At 43.2% G+C, this 21,602-nt stretch overlaps 1 protein-coding gene across 2 annotated transcripts in view; it reads right to left on the bottom strand.

Moving 5' to 3' along the window:
* Positions 1-21,602, bottom strand: part of LOC121499775 (protoheme IX farnesyltransferase, mitochondrial) — a 127,881-nt gene that overhangs the window by 28,915 nt on the left and 77,364 nt on the right. For both annotated transcript variants that reach the window (XM_041770892.1, XM_041770891.1), the window contains exon 5: positions 9,445-9,515. In XM_041770892.1, coding sequence (XP_041626826.1) covers positions 9,445-9,515 — 71 coding nt within the window. The remainder of the gene's footprint in view (positions 1-9,444; positions 9,516-21,602) is intronic.

Genomic DNA, 21,602 nt, shown 5'->3' with positions numbered 1-21,602 from the left:
CTGCCAAAAACAGGTGTCAGCTTCCAGCAGCTATTTTCTGCAGTGGAAAAATATCTGGTCTGCCTAAGCAGAACAGAGGAGTATCTAGGAAGAACTACCATGAACATCCACTTTTGAGCATCCCTCACATTGGCCATTTTATCCAATTGGGACTGATGTTGCCGATAGCCAGGGAGCTCCAGTTGGGAGAAGGAGTTCCAAGGCGCTGCATGCCCATGATATGGGAGGGAGTTATTAGTGAGGACATCAACAGGGCAGGGCAACAGGAGCCTCGGAGGTGTCAACGCTTCTTTATTTTTTTTTTTAAGATTTTATTTATTTAGGGGATCCCTGGGTGGCGCAGCGGTTTGGTGCCTGCCTTTGGCCCAGGGCGCGATCCTGGAGACCCGGGATCGAATCCCACGTCGGGCTCCCGGTGCATGGAGCCTGCTTCTCCCTCTGCCTGTGTCTCTGCCTCTCTCTCTCTCTGTGTGTGTGACTATCATAAATGAATAATAAAAAGATTTTATTTATTTATTCATGAGATACAGAGAGAGAGAGAGAAGCAGAGACATAGGCAGAGGGAGAAGCAGGCTCCATGCATGGAGCCTGATGTGGGACTCGATCCCAGGACTCCAGGATCACGCCCTGGGCCAAAGGCAGGCATAAACCACTGAGCCACCCAGGGATCCCAAATGCTTCTTGATCTGCCTGTGATGAGTTCCTTACCAGCCCACATGCCCAGACTACCAGGGTGGTGGATGGTACAGGCTGTGACACGGCTGTGCTGACACTCAGCCCCAGGGGAACAGAGGCAATGGGCTCCAAGTTCATAAGGGATCAACTCTGTGGTGAGGCACCAATACCAGAGGGTAAAATCGTGCCACTCGGACCCTCTGGAGCCATTCTCTGCAGACGTCCCCGGGAGACGTCTTCTGTATGTCAGGCAAACGGAGATGCCAGAGCTCTTTAGCCAAATGCACCAGGACTCTGAATTTAGCCACATGCATCTGGGATGCTTCCTAAGTGATGTGAGGTACAATGCGCTCCAATTCATCAAGTGGCCCCCAAGCCATTACAGACCGTGATGAATAATTCTGCCACGAAGGCCCCAGGGCTGAAGTAAAAAGCACAGAAAGCCACGGGGTCAAATGTTTCCACAGGAATTACATTTGGTAAACAGAAGCTGCAAAAGGATGTTTCTATTAACCACCTGCAATTATTGTAAGGCCACAGCAGTTGTCTAGAACAGACAATCAGAGTAAGTAGTTGGTCCTCATGGGTCTGCAAGAGTTAGGACGGATTTAAACAAGTCATCTTCATATTAAAAAAAAAAAAAAAAGTCATCTTTCTATCCACTAGGAAAAGCAGTATTTTCCCAACCCTTGATAAGGAAGACAGTCTTTCTTTTATTAATGGTGAGTGATACCTTAGATATACAGAACTGGAATTTTATGTAGGCAATAAAAGATAATTAAAAGGACTGTCCTCTGTATTCTCCTTGGGAAAATGAAACAAAGGATAATGTAATTTCACAGATTTTATTCTCATTAGATGGTATTTTAGTTGTAAGGATTTTTACCACTGATTCACAACAAAATTGTAGGAAGTTTCTGTTGCCTAAAATATAAGGGGCATGCGTATATTGTAACTAGCTATCTCCAAAACTGTAATTTTTTTCCTACTCCTTGCTTATTAAATGCATTCAATGCCACTTTCTCCATCACTGCAAATAATGCAGATGAGGCCAGAGTGGCTGCTCAGAAACAGAAAGGCAGGCAGCAATAAGGTGGGAAATCAGACATGTCACAGGACGGAGTGCATTTTCAAGGTCTGGAAACCCAATGGAGCTGCAGTTTGTTTCCTTTATTTAGGTCAGCCCTACGGTGAAAATACATTATACTCAATATTATCCTATGAAATCCCCTGCAGTGATCCAGAAAGTGCAGGCAAGTTTACATACGTCTGATTCCAGGAAATAATGTCCACTAAAGTTCAAGAATCACTGAATTCAATGAAAGCAGTGACAAAAGGAAGGTCTGTATTTAGATGGCTGGGCAGTCAGACCATTCTGCCTTTATGGCTCCCAGTTGTGGAGAGAGATGGGGATTCCTGAAGAGGTCTGTTTCTCTGCAGGGTCGACTCCTTTCTGTCTACACATTGGGAACTGGCAACTGGACCAGTCACATATTTTTGCTGTGGTGGCTGTGAGCACTTGGCTGGACAGCAGGGCTGCTACTTCTCTGGGGGTTCAGTTCTCATATCTGCTTTGCTACTCTACCTCCTGATGAATTTTGTGGTACAGAGGCTGCAGGACTGAAGAAACATGGTGTTACATGCAGATAGGGAGACATTCCTTAAGGGACATACAGAAGTTGTGCAAGAGAAAACACTCAAGAAGGCAGGTAGACAGGCAAGGGAGGAGTAGAAGCAGGGAGGCCGGGACTGGCAGAGTTTATCTGTGCGAGACTCATGATCCACAGGAGAGGAAAGGCTTTGAAAAGCAGGCACATTTCAAGTGAACTTGCAGGCAGTAGTGGCCAGCCGGCGTTCTGAATGAGAAACGGCAAACCTGACTTCCACTGTGACCATCCTGGTCTAGGCCATCATTCACTCCCCTGGACCTGTACTAGGCCTCTGCTCACTCTTGTGATGCTGTGGTACATTCTGAAGAGTTCTTTCAAAATCATAAATGCCATCACACCGATCCTGTACTTTGGACTCATTTCTGGCTTCCCATGGCACACAGGATTCAAGCTAGACTTCTCACTGTGGTGTCCCTCTGACCTCACCCCACACCACTCTGCTCGTTCTGGCCACGGTGGACTCTACGCTGTTACTGTGTCAGGCACACCCTGACCACCTGGGCTGTGCACCTGCTGCTCCCTCTGCCGATGATGCTCCCCTGCCCTGCATCCTTACCCTTTGGGCCTCAACGCATATGCCACTTCCTCAAGAGCAGCGTCCTTGTACTTCTCTTTTTCTAGGGGTCTCCACCAATTGCTCTATATTATCTGTTTGTGCAATCGACGGCCACCTAGAGTGACCTTTTACAATTTACTTGTTCACTGGTTTATTTTCCGCCTCCCCCACAGGACAGTAATGAGGGCAGGACTCGGGTCATGTCAGGCATATTCCAGCATTTAGCTGGAGCCCAACACCCAGAGATGCTGAGCACATGGTTGCTGAGAAAGCACTAACCACCACAGGGATGACCTCACTGTCATTCACTGTCTGCTTTAGAAGAAGGGCTGCATTCTCATCTAACCCCACGGGGTAAGGGCATTATCCCCATTTTACAGAAGAGAACAGAACATTTTCCTATGACGCTCCTGCCTGGTAAAGCAGGTAGAGAAGCTGGATTCTGAACCCAGGTGGTGTGACTCCAAAATCTTATGATCTGCAATTTACATCAATATGGTCCCCAGGGAAAACCAAGTACCCTGAAAATCCAGTCGTTTTGCACACAGTAAAATTCACACATTTCAGGCAAATGGTTACTTCTGAGTTCTGAAAAAGATACATAATTGTGTATGCACTGCCATGCTCAAGATATAGAGTATTTCTTTTTTTTTTTTTAATTTTATTTATTTACTCATGAGAGACACAGAGAAAGGAGCAGAGACATAGGCAGAGGGAGAAGCAGGTTCCCTGTAGGGAGCCCGATGTGGGACTTGATCCCAGGACCCCGGGATCACGCCCTGAGCTGAAGGCAGACACTCAACCACTGAGCCACCCAGGTGTCCCGAGATATAGAATAGTTCTGTCCCTCACAAAGTTCTTTCATGCTCCTCTGTCCTCAATCCCCTTCTTTTCACCCCCCAATTCCTGGTCACCATTGATCTGATTTCTGTCCCTGAAGTTCTGGCTTTCCAAAATGCCACACACATGGAATCATACAGTGTATAACCTTGGCATCTTTCACTTGTAATGCTTCTGAGCTGTATCCATGTCATGGCACCTACACACACACTCACCACCCGAGGGGCAGTTAGGATGCTTTCAGCAATCATGAATTAAACTGTTGCAAATATTCATGCACAGGTCTTTGTATGGACTTATGTTTCCAGACACACACAGTAGTGGGGTCATATGGCAAATCTCATTTAACTTCATAGGAATCTGCCAAACCATTCCACAAAAAGTAACTGTACCACTCTGTATTCACGCCAGCCACATAGAAGAATTCCAGTCACTCCACATCCTTGCCAGCACTTGGTATTATTGTCTTAAAAATGTTAACTGTTTTAATAGGTGCACAGTGGTGTCTCACTGTGGTTTTCATTTGCATTTCCCCTAATGACTAGTGATATTGAAAACCTTTCTATGTGTTTATTTGATATGTGTAGTTCTACTTTAGTGGAGTGTTTGTTTATATATTTTGCCCATTTTTTAATTGGGTTGTTTTCTTATTATTGAGTTCCAGGGATTCTGTATGTATTCTGGACACAAGTTCCTTGTGAGCTTCATGCTTTGCAAGTATTTTCTTCCACTCTGTGGCTGGTCTGGTCATTTTCAGAAGTGTCTCTGGGAGAGCAGAAATTTTTATTTCGGTGAAGTCCAATTTACCTATTACTCCATCTATGGTTTGTGCTTTTTGTGTTTTATGTAAGAATTCTTTGCCTAGCTTCCTGCAGCTGGATTCTGTGTCCTGGTCTTGTGTCTCATGACCCCACTATATTCATTTACTGGTTCTAGTAGCTTTTTTGTAGATTCATTTGAATTTTTCGTGTGAACCTGTCCCATTGTCTGTGAATGAAGGGTTCATTTCTTCCTTTCCAATATGCAGGCCTGTTATTTCTTTTTCTTGTCTTGTGCCACTGAAGAGCCCGCCCCAACACAACACAGACTACGGTCCAATCCCTACAGAACAGCCCTCACAATTTGGTGTGGCAGGCACGTTTTCTCAGCCTCCTTCCCGCTTTGCTTCCTTACTACACTCCTTCAAATCCTTCCCTCTGAGTCTGGCCAAGTCATTTATTTTTATCCTTCAACACGTATTTTGCACTCCCTTCCTTACACCTTTGCTCCTCATGTGCATCTTACCTGGCATGGCCTTTGCTTTATTCTCCGCCTATTCTATCCAGAGTCAGTGCGTCAGTCAAGGTCTATAGAACACCCCCCACCTTCATGCTCACGCTTTCTCCTCACAAATTCCTCATGCCTGTCTCAATGGCTTTCTCACCCACTTGGTGCCATGTGCTAAGTATTCCTGTCTCAGAGTCCTTGCTTCTGTATTTCTCATGCTGGGGAAGTCATTTCTACTTCTCTAACATCTGTCCATCTGTCCATCCATCCATCTATACAGCCATCCGTCATTAAGCATCAGCTATCTGCCAGATGTGGTGGCTGGAATGCATGCCCTGTGATGTTCCAGACTTTTGTCTGCTCTGTTCCCTACTGTATCATGGCATTAGAAATAGTGCTGGGCACAAAGCAGGCACTCAGGAGATTGCTTCGTGTAAATGAGCTTGGGTACTGGGGATACACAGATGGAAGACTCAACCTTTGTCCTGGAAGAACACACAACATAATAAAGCCAGAGGCACGAAGGAACAGTACATGGTACCCTACGTGGTGCTAGGACAGAGGCATGCCCAGAGGCGAGAGTTCCAAGACAAAACGTCTAACTCCCCTCACTGGAGTGTGGGAGGAGCTATCCCTTCTGGGGGAGGGAACGCTTGGCATAAAACACACTGGGGCCATGGAAGGGGAAGGTTAGCATACCTAGCGAGACAAGCACAGCACTCTGGTGAAAACACCAGCAGTTCCACTGAGTCATAAGAGACACAAAGGGGTGAATGAGAAAAGGTGAACATTGTGAGGAGGTGAGGCTGGAAGGGCTGGGAGGGACCAGACCCTGAAAGGCCTTAAAGATGCAGCAAAGCACAGAAAACAAATATTTTCTCTTAAATATATTTAGAAGACCCCAAAGGTTGTAAGCCAGAAGGAAAGAGTGGCTGGAGATCAGCTGGGGTGTGGTTATAAGGACCAGGGCAAGCCGGGATGCTCTGACAGGAGTACACTGGGAGGAGAGAGCAGACTCCAGGGCTCCCCTTGGGGGCTGGAAAGACAGTCTAGTCCATAGTTGGATGAAGGAGGAGGGACAGAGAGTCCAGGGTAACTGAGAGGTGCCTGACTTTGGAATGTCAATTAACCAAAAGACAGTGTGGGAGGGGAAGTGATGTACTGGGATACACACTAGTGGAGCTGAGATACCTAGAGAGGCACCCAGAAAAGACTTTCAAAGGGTCTCTGCACAGAAGAGTGGTCTGGCCTGGAGGTATAGACAGTGTAGAGTGCAGTGTCTGTAGAGAGAACGAGATCAGAAGGAGGCTACAGACCACCAGCAAAGGTGTGGCCAGAGGAGGGAGAAGCAGAAAGAACGTGGGAAAGATCAGGCTGGGTCAGCTCTTCCTCATCCTCTCATTCTCAGCTTCAAGACCTCACCCCTCAACTAAGTCACCCTAGACTCCTGAAGTTTTGGTCAGGTTCTCTCTGTGATCCTGCATCTCCTGGCAGGTGCCTCCTGCAGCATTTACCAAGGCACTTCTGGTGTCTAGCGTAGTGCCCAGCTGGCAGGTGCATTCAAAAATACATTTGTAGAGTGAACTGTATCTCTGTGGCAGCACTTCCTACCCTTAGGCACGTGGGCCACCACCTCCTCACTGTGACCCTAAGAGAATGGAGAGCCTGCCACCCACCTCTTGGTAACTAGCACACTCCTCTATGGGGACAACATTCTACAAATGCGTCCTGCAGGTGGCCATAGGAAGGAAGGATTTGGTAATGCCGCCACTGAGCGGTCCTACCAATGCAGGCCTGGTAACGGAAACACATCCAACTTCCACGTTCTGAGGTCTTTCCCTTTCCAAGTGTTTTGCTTCTTTCTCCCTAACCCTAGAAGCTAATCTAAATTTCGTTTTTATGTTACTGCCTGGTAAGTACTGAAATATTTATATTTTATTTTTATTTGAGAGTGAGAGAGAGAAAGATGAGCATGAACAGGGGAGGGGCGGAGGGAGAAGCAGATTCCTTGCTGAGTGGGGAGTCCACATTGGGCTCGATCCTGGGACTCTGGGATCATGACCTGAGCTGAAAGAAGACACATAACCAACTGAGCCACCCAGGTGCCCAGAAATATTTACATTTTTTTAAAGCAAACTTTGAAAACAGGTAAGATCGCTCCAAATAACTGTTTCTTTTTTTCTTTTTAAGAGATTTTATTTATTCATGAGAGACACACAGAGAGGCAGAGACACAGGCAGAGTGACAAGCAGGCTCCATGCAGGGAGCCCAATGCAGAACTTGATCCCAGGACTCTGGGATCACGCCCTGAGCCCAAGGCAGAAGCTCAACCACTGAGCATCCCTAATTTTATTTATGTCAGTAAAAATCTTCAAAATAAACTGCAATGACTAAAAAAAATTAATGCCACACACACGTGTCTATTTTACTGTAAATGCTCACAGCATTTCTTTAGAACAGAGAGAGGCCAAGCTAGGTACAAACGTGCAAACAGCTGTCATCAGCAAAGATGTCTGAGGATTTCCTTCCCAGACTTACTATACTGCTGCCTGTCAATAATGTCGGGAACTTACTTCATGCGCCAAACTGCAAAATCTATGAAGTGGGATAGATTCAACTAGGCAGAGCACCCCAAATCATATGGGGCAGTAAACACCAAATCAAGAATTTCAAAATAAACTGGCTGGGCTTTGCTCTTAAGTGCCCAATAGCTACTGTGAATGTCAGAACCACCAGGGCTGAGAAATTAATGCTAATGGGTGGTCTGTAAGACGTTCTACTATAGCCCCACAGCTACCCACTTATAAAATATCTGTGTAGTAGATGATCATTCACTAGGTTATAATAAACACTAACTGGCAAGATACAAAGTCTTCAGTTTTAAAACCATGATTCTCAGTGCAATATTTCTTCTGCCCCAGACTTGTAACCGCTCTTTGTACCTGTTTAAATAAAATACATCCTAGCTCTTAACATAAGCTGGAATCTTTTTTCCAGCCCTATAATTTGCCCTTTTAGAGGCTACTTTAGGTAGCAATTAGGGTGTATTATCATAAATGAGATCCTGCCCGGGTCATCTTGCCAACAAAAGAGGAAGGTACCGGTTTAGCAAGACTAATAATTGTGCTGCAACCTCTCTCCCGTAAAGGATGGACCAATGCCAACTACCAAGGCCCCTCTCTGTATGCCCTGGTAGATTTGGCTTCCCTGGGTGCAGAAAACAGCCACAATGGGCAAAGTAAGATGAGATACCAGGAGAATGGCAGGCCTTTATCTGATCATTCTTATATGCCCAATGGCTACTTGCTGGGCTTGTCCCACATTTCCCTTGGTTCCAGAGAAGCCTGATTTCCCTGAAGAAAGGCATAAGGACTTCCCTGCGATCCGAGCAGTGGCATGAGCAGCTTCTAGCATTTGAGATAGGCTACAGAGCTTGCATTTGCTCTTCTAGAACAACTTCACTCAGATAAAAGTACTTTTGACATTTTTAAATAAAAACGCAGATGGCTTTATTTATATTTCAAAAAAGAAATCGAGTATCAGTAGATATGAGATTTCTGTTCTTCTATGTTTTCATTGCTTTCTGCAATATAATGGTATTTTAAATTCATTTAAGAACTGAATGGCTCCAAACAGCTAATATTAAAAATCATTTTTTATATAGACTTCTGACAGTACCTGCATGTTTCCTTTATGGTTTCACTTAATATGTGTGATTATTTGATCCACAAGTGTAACCCCAATACATTTTAGGCTCCATGAGGGCATTGCCTGGAAATATGAGAGGATTCACTGATTTAGAATAGTCAGTAAAACCATTTGGTTCATTTTATTCTTCTTGGCTTACGAATATCCACTGGATTTTAAAAAATACTTTAAAATGCCAGTTTCAAGGTCTCCAGGAAATAAAATGCTTAATTATTAACCATTAGTGATATTAAAATATTTATACGCCTTTTAGTTCTACTTAATTGAATTTGGTAGAAAGTAGAGTAATGGGGGTAGTGCTTTACTCGGCAGATAACAGCATTATCAGTTTGTCTGAAAAAGTAAGGCTTCAGACAGATCTTTCTTTGGAGACCCTATATGGATTTGTCTGAAATCATCTGTGTTAATGGAATGTTGTTACCCGCAGGCGCTACAAGTGAAACAAGTTCGTGTTTCAAAATGGAATTTCATAAAGAAATCCACTGCATGAGTTACTCCCACCACAGAACTGTAAATCTTAGATCCATTTTAAGTGCTCTGTCATACACTTTGGGTAGAGTTAAGAAGCCCTGAGCATCCACACCAACGTGTCCCTTTGTGGGGGTGGGGGTGGGGGTGGGAGTATTTTCACCTCACAACTCAAGGCAAAAGACTGGGGCATGATTCAGGATAAACAAGCACAGGAATGTTCTAGAAGGTGAAAGAGACTTATTATATTCATGATTTTACCTGATCTGTCCACGAACCAGAGGTCTGTTCTTTGTCCTATTCATGTTTGAATCAAATGGCACCTCAAAAAACTGCAAAAAGAAAAAAAAAAAGAGAAGACATTAAATATAACATGAAACAATTCTTCTGTTCTGCTTCAGTTCTATACTTTTTGTCCACAGTAAATGTCATTTTAATTTTGATAATATGAACTCACACTCTTGGCACTCAATGGAGGAAAATTCTCTGGGAGAGACATATTTAAAAATTATATGCAGAGGCACCTGGGCGGCTCAGTGGTTGAGCACCTGCCTTTGGCTCAGGGTATGATCCTGGGGTCCTGAGATGGAGTCCTGCATCAGGCTCCCTGCATGGAGCCTGCTTCTCTCTCTGCCTGTGTTTCTGCCTCTCTCTGTGTGTCTCTCATGGGTAAATAAAATCTTAAAAAAAAAAGTTTCAAAAAAAGGGAAAAATTATATGCATTAGTTGTTTAGAATATGCACAGTTCCACTTTGATCCATCTGGAAAACCGCTTGTTAAATACACAGTTTTTTCCTTCAGTCACTGTTATGGGTATAAAGCTTCACTGCTCCAGAGGATTTCAGAAACTTCCATTCATCCCCAAGCCTGTGAATTAACTAAGAATAAATGTACCCTGGGAAATGGGGGACTAAAGTGAAGAGCCAAAGCTGAAGTAATTAAGACCCCAAGGGAAACTGTGCACAACCAACATGGCACTACCATGACTAGATTAACTACCCCTCTCTCTGCCTGGGGCAGTTCCCTTTTACACCTGTGGTCCCAGCATCATTAACAGCAACCCTTTTTATTCTCAAAGCATCCCCATTTGGATGACACATTGGTATGGTCACCCCGACAATGATGTACTGGATCTGCTCTCAAGAAATTCACACTATCATGTAGGGCTCAGCAAGCTATGACTCAGGGGCCACAGCCAGCCTGCACCTGCTTCTCTATGGCTCACAAAATGATAATGTTTTTATGTTTTTTTTTAATGCTTGGAAAAATAAATCCAAAGAGGAAGAATATTCTGTGACATGTTGAAAATTATAGGAGAGTCAGATTTCAGTGTCTGTAAATAGAGTTGTGTTGGAATTCACCCACACCCACTTGTCTATGCCTTGCTATGGCTGCTTCCACACCACAATGGCCAGGTCGAGGAGTTGCAACGGAAATGGCACGGGCCAGAAAACCTAGAATATTTACTCTCTGGCCCTTTACTAAAAAAGGTTTACCATCCTTTAATGTAACAGAAAGACTGGGATACAGATGATTATAGTAATAGGCCTAGTAGAGTGAAAGGGAGATGTGCTAAAATGGGCTCTGAGCCAGCCAGGGCAGGGCAAACATCCTTCAAGCACTCTTACACAGACTTAAAGACTCAGCAGGAGTTGGATGCTTTAAGGGGATTGGAGGGAAGAAAAGAGCAGTCCAGATGCAAGGGGAAGCATACAGAAAGAAAGGCACAGGAGGCAGAAACTTCATGTTATGCTCGAGTAGCTAGAAAGAGTTGAGAATAGCACAGAGGTTAAAAGTCCAGGCTTTGTAGTGAGAGGTGACGGTTATGTTTCAGCTTTACCAACTACTACTGGCTTCGTAACACTGTCTGAAAGCCTGTTTCCTCATCCGTTAAGTGAGGGTGATCATATGTAACTAGCAAGGTCAATGTGTGGATTAATAAGACATTGACCTACGGCATAATGACCGGCAGAGACAAAGTGCTTAATAATGACTAATTTAACCACTGTTGTCATCAGTGTCACTGGATGGCTGGAGATGAAGCTCCAGAGGTAGGTGGAGGGCCAGATCATGGAGAGCTTCACATGCCTTGCTAACATGTAGGAGATGGATTTGGGGCAATTGCTATGACTGCCACTTGGATGGTGGTTTTGGCTATCATGGACTGGGTGCAGATGGTGTGGGCCTAGCAAGGGCTGTGGCAGTGGAGATGAAGAGGATCCAACACCCTGCTGTACCCTCTAACCTACAAACCTTACCCCAAGGATTTACCCCCATGGATTTACTCTCCTGTCTTTTTTTTTCTTTTTTTTTTTAGGATTTATTTATATGAGGGACAGAGAGAGCAGAGGAGAGGGGTAGAGGCAGAGGGAGAAGCAGACTCCCTGCTGAGCAGGGAGCCCAACGCAGAGCTCCATCCCAGGACCCTGAGATCATGACCTGGGCGGAAGGCAGATGCTTTGCTCACTGAGCCACCCAGGTGCCCCTCACTCTCCCATCTTTATGCAGATCCACAAAGTGTGCAACCCTGACCGGATGGGTCCCAAGCTCTAATTTTGTAGTATCACTTGATTGCTAGTGTTTTTCTTTTGGATGTTTTAACGTAATCGCAAGTTCAATGTGTTCCAAACTGAACTCAATGCATTTCCATGAAAATCAAGTACTTCTCCAGAGGTTTTGTTTTGTTTTGTTTTGTTTTTTGGTCAAATGTATCACTTTTTCTCTTTTAACTCATATCAAAATCTTTACAATCAGCTCTGATTTCTTCTATTCTTTTCTTCTATATTCAGTTCATCACTAAGTTCTGATAATCTGGGCTTCATAATATCTCTCAAATCTACCCTTCCCATTTCACTGAACTATTATTACTTGTACAGAATCATAATAGAACTACTTGCTCAAAAATATTTAATGTTCTCCTCACTGCTCATTCCCCAGTGGACTTGGAAAGTCCAAACTTTTTATAAGTTACACTGGCTAAAGGTCAACGCTTATCTCACCCCATCACTATTTCCAACCTTATCACTTACTTTACACCTCTATCCCTGCATCACTTGTCACTATCCTGCAAACACAGCCAAGTGCCCCTGGGAGTCAGAGACTCAAGCAGCTTTTAAGTCTAAGGCTGGAGGAAATAGTTGATACCTGGAGCCTTAGCTTCTTAGGTAGTAGATGAGAATAATCCCTCTACCCAATGAGGTTGCTAGGAGGATTTAGGAAGATGGTGTACAATGCCACACTGTAGCATATCACGTAAAGAGCTTCTGCTCATTTCTCACCTACATCTGTACACATTGATCAGCCTGACATTCTCTGATTCTTTACCTAACAAACTCAACCTTCCATCAAGACCAAGTTCAAGTTCAACCACCCAAACCGAAGCCCTAACCTCTGACTTGATGTGATCTCTTCTTCCTTTCTACCCGCATGGCACTTGTCTCAACCACTGGGAAGTGTGGTTGAACCCTGTGTAAAACTGAAATAATGCACATGAAATACATACTTGTCAAGAATTACACAATTTCAAAAGCAGCAGATCAGGTAAATAAATCTGTGTATGATTTCATACCACATTTGATATCAATGTAGTTGGTCAAGAACATGCAGATTATCCATTTTTAGGTCCAATCTTTTTTATCTTTAACTTTACCACAGTATAATTGACATACAATACTTGCATATAAGGTATATAATGTGGTTAAGTTTTGACTTATAACTATACCCATGAAGATATCACTACAGCCTTGATACTATGCCTATCCATCATTCCCAAATTTTGTCACGCCTTGCTATAATGCCCTCCACACCTAGAGTTCTTTCTCAGACAGCCACTGAACCACTTTGAGCCCCTATAGATTACTTGCATTTTCTAGATTTTTATGTAAACAGAATTTTATAATAGGCACTCTTTCTGTCCAGACTTTTTTTCACTAGGCATAATTATTTTGGGATCATCAAATTGCTTGGAGTATCAATAGTTCATTCCTTTTTATTGCTGAGCAATATTCTATACATAGTAATATCCACAAGTATAGATCTATTCACTTGATGGATATTTGGGTTGTTTCCAGTTTGGGGCTACTACAAAAAGTAGCTATAAACATTTGTGTTTAAGTCTTTGTGTGGGCATATTTTTTTCCTTATAAATAGAGGGCATCAAATAGCAGGTATATGTTTAAATTGCATAAAAAACTATTAAGCTGTTTCACAAAGGGGACTGCCACTTTATATTCCTACTAGCAGTGTCTAAGAGTTCTACTTCCAGGCCCTTCAAGAACTCAGTTTTGGGTCATCTTCTGTGGCAAGGAACTACAACCGTCCGAGGTGCTTGCCGAGGACAGAGGGAATATGGAATGGCTGGCAGAAAAAGGTAGTTATAAACACCAGCTGTGGTCCTGTGACTAGGGGCAGAAACAAGGAATGTAATAATTCTGAGTACTTTTCTCTTATTTTAATATAATCATATTCATATGTATAAACCAAAGTTTTTATTCCTCTCTCCCATTCTGCTACCATTCAATAGATGCTAATAGTATTTAATCTCGTATCTCAGAATTTAGGTTATACAGCATCAAGAAGGATTGTGACCCAGCTTGAAGAGAAAGGAACATCACCAAAGACGCAGAAAGGGACTAGAGAATTCTGGATTGTAAGATGGATCATTTCATCGTGTTTGGCATAAACACAATTTTGCTATCACCTTATTTGGAAGCTAAGTTTGGCTGAAGTGTGTCTAAGTGCTAAGCTGACTAGGAGTGAACTGTGAAGGCCACTGTGTTTGTGTTGTGTCAGTTTAGTTATGCAGGAACTACACTGCCCACATTCCCATTCCTGCACAGCTGGAGGGCTCAGGATAGCCACAGAGCTTGCATGTTATCTGGAAGCTGGAAATGAAGTGGTAGCCATGCTCACACTTGGAAAACTGGTATACGCCCAGGCACTACTGCAGCTCACACCCCACTGTTGAAGATCTGTTGGCTGCCCTCGTGGCCTGGAGGCACAACGGGTCTGTAGCTTCTCCAGCTCCTGCCAGCTCTCTGGGCTGCAGCCAAGCCCTGAGCTGCTCCACTTCTCATTAATACTGAACCGAGTCTGTGTTCTTCTGCAGGTTACCCGCATCATCAAAGCTGCCGGCTTGGAAGCAGCAACAAATACGGGTTCTGTTTCGTTCTGATGAGTCTCATCTCAACTTTGTAGATTTCAGGTGGCTCTTCCTCTCCTCTCTTCTCTGTTCTGCTTACTTCGGCCTGGCGCCAGGTACAGGCACAGCAGCTTTCCAGACTGCTTCACTCCCAGTACCGCATCGCTGTAAGTCCCTAGAATACATCCCTTAAATAACTCACAGTGCTTCTGACATTCTGATCAAACCCCAATAGAGGCTGCTTCTCTGTCACTGTCAACGGTGCCACTATTTAAAAGTATTCGACTTCACACTATGCTCATCTTATCTAGAGTTCTGAATGACAGGCTTCCTGGGATATGTGAATTAATAATTTTTCATGTGAAAGAGAGCTATGCAAATAGGCACAGATAATTGATTAAATGAGCCATCAGTGAAATGAATATATACATTTGTAGATTGTATTTCATTCGTTTTATAATGATTTACAAAGTGTTAAAGAATTCTTTGCCCCTGAAAGTCTATATTCTTTATGGAACTAGTTCAAGTTACATGTAATTAAAATGTTCTATTTAAATTCCCTCCCTACCCCGACATTCAAACACATTCTATAGGTATTTGAAATAATCTTTTCTTTGCAATCTATTAATTTAATTTCCCGGGATGAATGAGGATTCCAATTACAAATCATGTTATTCAAATGCTGGTAAGGTGTTACCTAATATAACACAGAAATTCCTATCAATAACTATTCTAGTAGATCTGAAGTCTTAGCTCAGGAACTGAATGAATTATTTCATCTGGATGAACAAAGGATTTTCTGACATGCCAGCCACCCAAAGATGGGAACTGAGGTCTAGAACCAACTAGAACGTACAATCCAGCTGCAGGGTACCAGAACTTGGCAGGAGCATCTGACTTCCATGAACGCTTATATTTCCCAGACAAGCAACATCTGGGTAGAAAGAGCACGCTAACCATGCTCACCAAGACTGATGGTTCATTTCACTGAGTGCTTGACAAGCCTTCCTAGCCCCAGGGGACCAGAGTTCATCATGCTACTTTATTCCGTTTTTCATGCATCTTCTACAATGCTTTTCAGTTGGGTTTACTGCTTTCGATAAGAGATCTAAAGCACATTTCCAAAACACATTGTAGAGTTAGATGAGAAATTTAAAGAGTTTAGAACCTACAGCTGACTTAATCTACTCGCATTTTTTTCCTGTGCTTGATAATAATTTTTTCATAATGTTCTTATCATTTCAGCTGCCTGCAACTACTTCTGGAGCATTTAAATGAAACTCCTGCAATTGGTGTTAAAAATAAAATACAAATGCAGTATTACCAACTCTTAGGATATACTGCTCTGCCCCTTTTTTCACATACTCTGACTACTTACTTTGAATAACGGCACAAGTAATCTAGACTGCAGTGAACACCATCTGGACGGCTGCTCAGGCCACACTGGTTCTCTCGGGGCCCAGGCTTGTACCTGACCTGCCTGTGGAAGGCTCTGCTTACTGGCTCTCCAATGGCCATATAACCCAGTATCCATACCTGACACAGTGATTGGCTTACTGAATGGGTATCTGATTCAAACTGGGCCCTTGAGCATCTTTCCTGGGCTTTTACAAATAAAAGACCAGGAAAAGAAATCCTCCCTTCTCTTCGGTTGTTGGTGTCCATCGACTGGGGTAGAGGGAAGTGGAGAAAAGACCCAACATGGGTTCCTGGGGTCCAGTTACCTCTGAGGCTCCATCCTCTGGCCCTTTGCAGTTTTGGTCAGCCTTGTATGGGGCTGTACCTCTGGCCTCCAGTGGCCTCATACATGAAGACTGTAAACTATTTTGAAGGCAGAGCAATGTGTTGAACATGAGGGAATATTTGCTCTTTCCTTCAGCAAACAATTTACTTTCTTCCAACTATGTTCATTTACAAAAAAAAGTTTCTTGGTCTCTTTCCTTATAAAAATCCAACTGAATTCTTTTCATTTTGAACTTTTTCCTTTTTACTCAGGTTCCCTACCTCACTGTCTTCCTTCCAAACAGTCATATAATCCCTCCCCCACCGACAGCCCCATTTCTTACCCACCAGTGATCTGATCATCTGTTCTAGCAGTTGGCCCCTGTGGCTGCTAATGGTAGAAGGACAACTCAAAGTAGCTCAAAGAGAAGTGGAGCTTTCTCTCTCACAACAGGGTGGTACTTGCTTTTAGGAGTTAATAGATTCGGTGTCAAATGGGCCACCATGATTCCAGATCTTATGACACCTTGAATGTGCTTGGCATATTCCTGCTTGTAGGCCCTTCCCATGGAGCAGCCAAAATGGCACTGGCAGCCTCAGACTCCCAAGCTCCTGGCAATCCAGGAGTAAAGTTGCTTTCTTGACAGCTCTAAAAGTCTAGAACCATCCTCATGGCTAGGGGGTGAGGTGACTATCCAATGAGCAAGGGAGGGGTGCTGGTGGAGAGACACCACGCTGTGGTATCTCCCTCAAGCTACAAATGTTATCTTCTCTACAGGGAAGAAAAATTCTATTACCAGAAGAAAGTAGGAAGATGTTAGGCAGACAGAAGCAATGAAATTATTTATGACTCACCATAAAACTGACAACACCCCAAATCACTTCATTTCACAAGTCATACTTATAAAGTAACTTGCCTACAGTAGAAAAGGTACTCGCAGTATAAGTATTTGAAAGGCATTAATCAATATGAACATAAAAATTTCTATTAATTTGTGTCTCATAATCACTTCAGGAATCAATTTAATAGTTCTATTTAATGTTGGAGGAAATGGATCATTGTTTTCTCCTCATTCCCACATGCTGAAGATACAGGACACTATCACACTAATGGATAAATATTTATTAGGAGATATTACACCATGCTTTAATATTAGTAATTATTATTACCCCAAAGAGCTGATGTTCAGATATAAAATGTGCCTATCAATTAATCCTAACAGATAATGTGTCCTTATGATACTATGGCATTTCATGAGTGAAAATGACACAGATACCAAGGGTGGATAGATAACCTGCCCCACGTGATGAACTTTCCTATTCTTACTCTGATTAATTAAACGCTATACAAAAAGTAGATGTATTCTAGAGATGTCTGTAAGTCAGGCTCAGAAAATATTGACTTTGATAACAAGGTGCAACTTTTTCTTTCTCTACGTTGAATCATGAGAGCAACATTCTTCTCGAGACTCAATGGAGAAATAAACATGTGAACCTTGCCGGAGTTTGTTTTTCCATCCATCTTGTCAAAGCTGTCAACAAGTGTTTGTCATTCCAAAAGGGCTCACAGCTTCCAAGGTCCAAGATAATGTCTCAATCAATCTCAGACCAAGTTAAAAGGGATGCTTAAAAAAAATAAATAAAGGGGAGAGGCCCCTTATCCACCAGGATTCCACATGTCATTACTTTCAGCTTACAAGTCGGCTAAGATACCTAGCCAGCCATTACTCTTTGGCTGTTACCAATGTTCTACTGCCATAACCACAAATAAACAAGTGAAGCAAGACTCCTTGTACCCTCCCATTGATTTTTCCCCACGAGGCATCTGAAGCAACCAGTGAGTATGTGCTCTGGCATTCTTCAGAAGTGGCTTTTCATATCAGGTGGTGACTGGGGCAATGTGCCCCTCTAAACATGTGACTTGAGCCATCTATCTCTTATTAAGCTGTATTTGAAGGCTTCACTCTTCACGGAAAATAACAAAAAGGCCTAAAAGGTCACCCAGCACTTTTAAGAGACCCAGAGGACCACAACCTATAAGGAACAAAACTCAGAAAGTCTCATCAATTTTGACCAGCTTCAAAAACGATACGATAGGTCACCCCTTCTCCTGTCCAACAGATCTCGATTAGTAACACTGCTCTCTGAAAAAGTGGAAGGAAGATACTTCAAAATATTTACAAGATTTGTCTCTGGGTAGAAAGATATGGGGTGATTTATTATCTTTCGCCCTTCTGTATTTTACAATTGCCTATAAAAACCATGTGCTTTCTACCTCGGAAAAAAAGATAATAAAATATTTTACATAAATGACGCAACTACAGTATCTGGACAGACCCTCTTTCAGCTAAATAATAAAGACTTTCTGAACTATATCATTTCAGAAATTAGCATTATGGAGCCTTAGCCAATTAGAACTCCCCTCCCCCCTGCAGAAAGAATCACAGGAGAACAAAACATTGATCCTGAGTATTTCCCAAGTACCCCCATTTTCTTTTCTTTTTTTTAAGCCTTAAAGGTTTTATTTCACTTTTCTTTTTCTTTTTTTCCCTGGAAATCTTTGACACTTATTTTTATTTACTCTTTGTATATATATATATTGTATTGGAGTTCAATTTGCCAACATATAGCATAACACCCAATGCTCATCCCATCAAGTGTCAAGTGCCCCCCCTCAGTGCCTGTCACCCAGTCACCCCAACCCCCCACCCACTTCCCCTTCTGCTACCCCTAGTTCGTTTCCCAGAGTTAGGAGTCTCTCATGTTTTGTCACCCTCACTGATATTTCCCACTGATTTTCTCTCCTTTCCTCTTTATTCCCTTTCACTATTTTTTATATTCCCCAAATGAATGAGACCATTGAATGTTTGTCCTTCTCCGACTGACTTCCTTCACTCAGCATAATACCCTCCAGTTCCATCCATGTTGAAGCAAATGGTGGGCATTTGTCGTTCCTAATGGCTGAGGAATATTCCATTGTATACATAGACCACATCTTCTTTATCTATTCATCTTTCAATGGACACCGTGGCTCCTTCCACAGTTTGGCTATTGTGACATTGCTGCTATAAACATGGGGTACAGGTGTCCCGGCGTTTCACTGCATCTGTATCTTTGCAAGTACCCCCATTTTCCACAGTGGGCTCAGTGTCTCTCCTTGAATGCCACCCCCACTTCTCCCCTAGGTTTTATAGCAGCCTCTTTATTACTTCCTGGTACTGGTCCAGATCCCCGGTACCAATTTCTCATGCAGCAGCCAAAGTGATCTTTCTGGACACAAGCTGGCCTGCAGGGGCTTCCCTGGGTGGCCCTCGGAGCCACCCACCCACCTGCTGGGAACCACCTGCCAGGAGCGCAGTGGCCAGCTCCTCATCCATCCCCGTCTGGCCACCTCGGTCACTGCCCCAGGACTCGCTGCATTGCCCTGCAGTCAGCTTCTCTTGGCACGGGTGCTGGGGAGACGTGGGGTGTCCTGGAAAGCCCACCCTCCCCACCACAAGTTCATTACCCCCAGTTTCACATGGCTCTTCCGCCTGGGCTGGCCTGCACAACCTTTCCCGCTAACTTGGCTGCGCCTCTTCATGAGGAGGTTTCAGGTCTGGCCACTCTCAGGCACCCCCCTGCTCCTCCCTTCCACGCGCTACATCTAACAGGACACTATCCTATCCTGCTCTCAGCCCTGTGGACTCGGACATGGACATGTGGTCCCTCCCCCCAGGCTGGTTGGTTCCCTTCCGCCTCCCAGGAAAGCTATCTCATCAACTATCCCTTTTCTCTGCAGCATATTCAGCTTGTGGCTTTTGGCTAGATTACCCTTATCTATACCTAAACATGTTTAATTTCCCCCAGCCCAAGCCCTCCCCCAAGCCCCACATATACCCCGATGTCACTAACTGACTTTAGCACAAGATTAGCATCTGGAAAAGAGAGACCATGGTCTCTCTTCCTAGTATTTGTGAAGTCTGGGGCCCACATCTGAGCCAGCATGATCAGTAGCAGGAGGTGTCCAGGGTGAGGCTACGTGCCCTCCAAAACCTCCAAATAAGCTCAAAGGAATTTCTGCTGTAACAGCTGCCAAGGAGTATAATCCCATCTTTGCAAAAAACCATTTTTAAAATAGTTTATTCGGAAGTCCAGTTTTGAAGCACAAATAAATGCACTAAAGCCCACTAACGGCTGTTATATGAACAGACTTAGATTGCAAAATTTAAAAAAAAAAAAAACCCACACTTTTTAAACTAGGGCTGGAGAGATGAGAAAACCTTTCCTCAACTAGTGCTATGCTTCATCATAATCTAATATGGACACAAGGCTATCATATTTATTAAATCCTTGTGGATCCCTCCACAACTGTAAAACAAAATAGGCATGCTTATGGACAACATTAACAGCGATAAAATAATATGGCAAGAGTCTGACCTCGGAAACAGCTTCTTAAAATGCCACAAAGAGTTTAAATATCCACTCTTTAAAAAAAAAAAAAAGACATGAACATTTTTAAAAGGCAAGAAATAAGTAAAATCTCCTTTTCTAGTATTCCGTGGCAGAAGAATGGTAGGAGACTCAGAAAAGGAAAGGTTATACCACGTGTTGAGCAATAAAACTGGCAAATCCACAGCAGTTCAAATGCGGCTCTCACGTACATCTGGTCACCACAACGGGCCAGGGCCAGGGGCTAGAGAAATCATTAAGCAATCTGAGAACTCCCAAACAAAGAAACTGTAAAATGCTGAACTATAAAGCAAAGGAAACACACTTAATCCCTCAGGAGTTGCAGTATGTATTTCAACTGGGTTATCCTTTTCCTCGTAAGGACACAGCAATACACCAGAACCTGGAGTGACACAATATCTCCACTGTACGCATGTAGGCACAAAGCCAGCCTGCTCCAGCACTCCTGGCACCTGTTGGTTTAATCATCACATTGCTCTGCACAGCAGAGAAAAAGGGAAGGAGGGAGCCAAAAGGAGGTGGCCAGGGATGGCGGGTAGGGTGGGAATGGGGGGAAAAACCCATGTCCCATTCATTTTGCCTATCAGAGAATATATACCTTTGAAAAAAATAGTTAACACATTCTTTCTGTAAATTTTCAGTAACATGTTGAGAGCTTAGCACGTTTCTTCTAAGATTACAGTTTATTTTTGAACTTTGGAGACTATATGACTGGGAAGGGAAATAATCTGGTTTGCTAGGAGACACCAACTTTCTGAGCAAATGTTATCTTAGCAAAGTGACTTGAAACCTCTGCTTAAATGACCCTCCCTGTTCCTTCTGTCTCTGAGATTCTGTGCTGGGGGGAATATTTAACACGTATTTTGACGTTAGTAAAACTTCTCTGCTGCCCGTTTCCCCCACAATCCTAAAATAGTCTCTAACCAATTCACTAAAATGAGGCTCAAAACGACTTACTAAAAATCTTCATGTTTAAAGCAAGTATCATACAAAATGTGCTTCTTTATGAATTTTAGTTTACTTTTATTTATTTATTTATTTTTTGAATTTTAGTTTAAAAAACCAGTATGGTGAATTAAAACAATGACTATCAAAAGAATAATAA

Source organism: Vulpes lagopus, chromosome 10, assembly GCF_018345385.1.
Source record: "Vulpes lagopus strain Blue_001 chromosome 10, ASM1834538v1, whole genome shotgun sequence".
Lineage (NCBI taxonomy): Eukaryota > Metazoa > Chordata > Mammalia > Carnivora > Canidae > Vulpes > Vulpes lagopus.
This window is presented reverse-complemented; position numbering and strand designations above follow the sequence as displayed.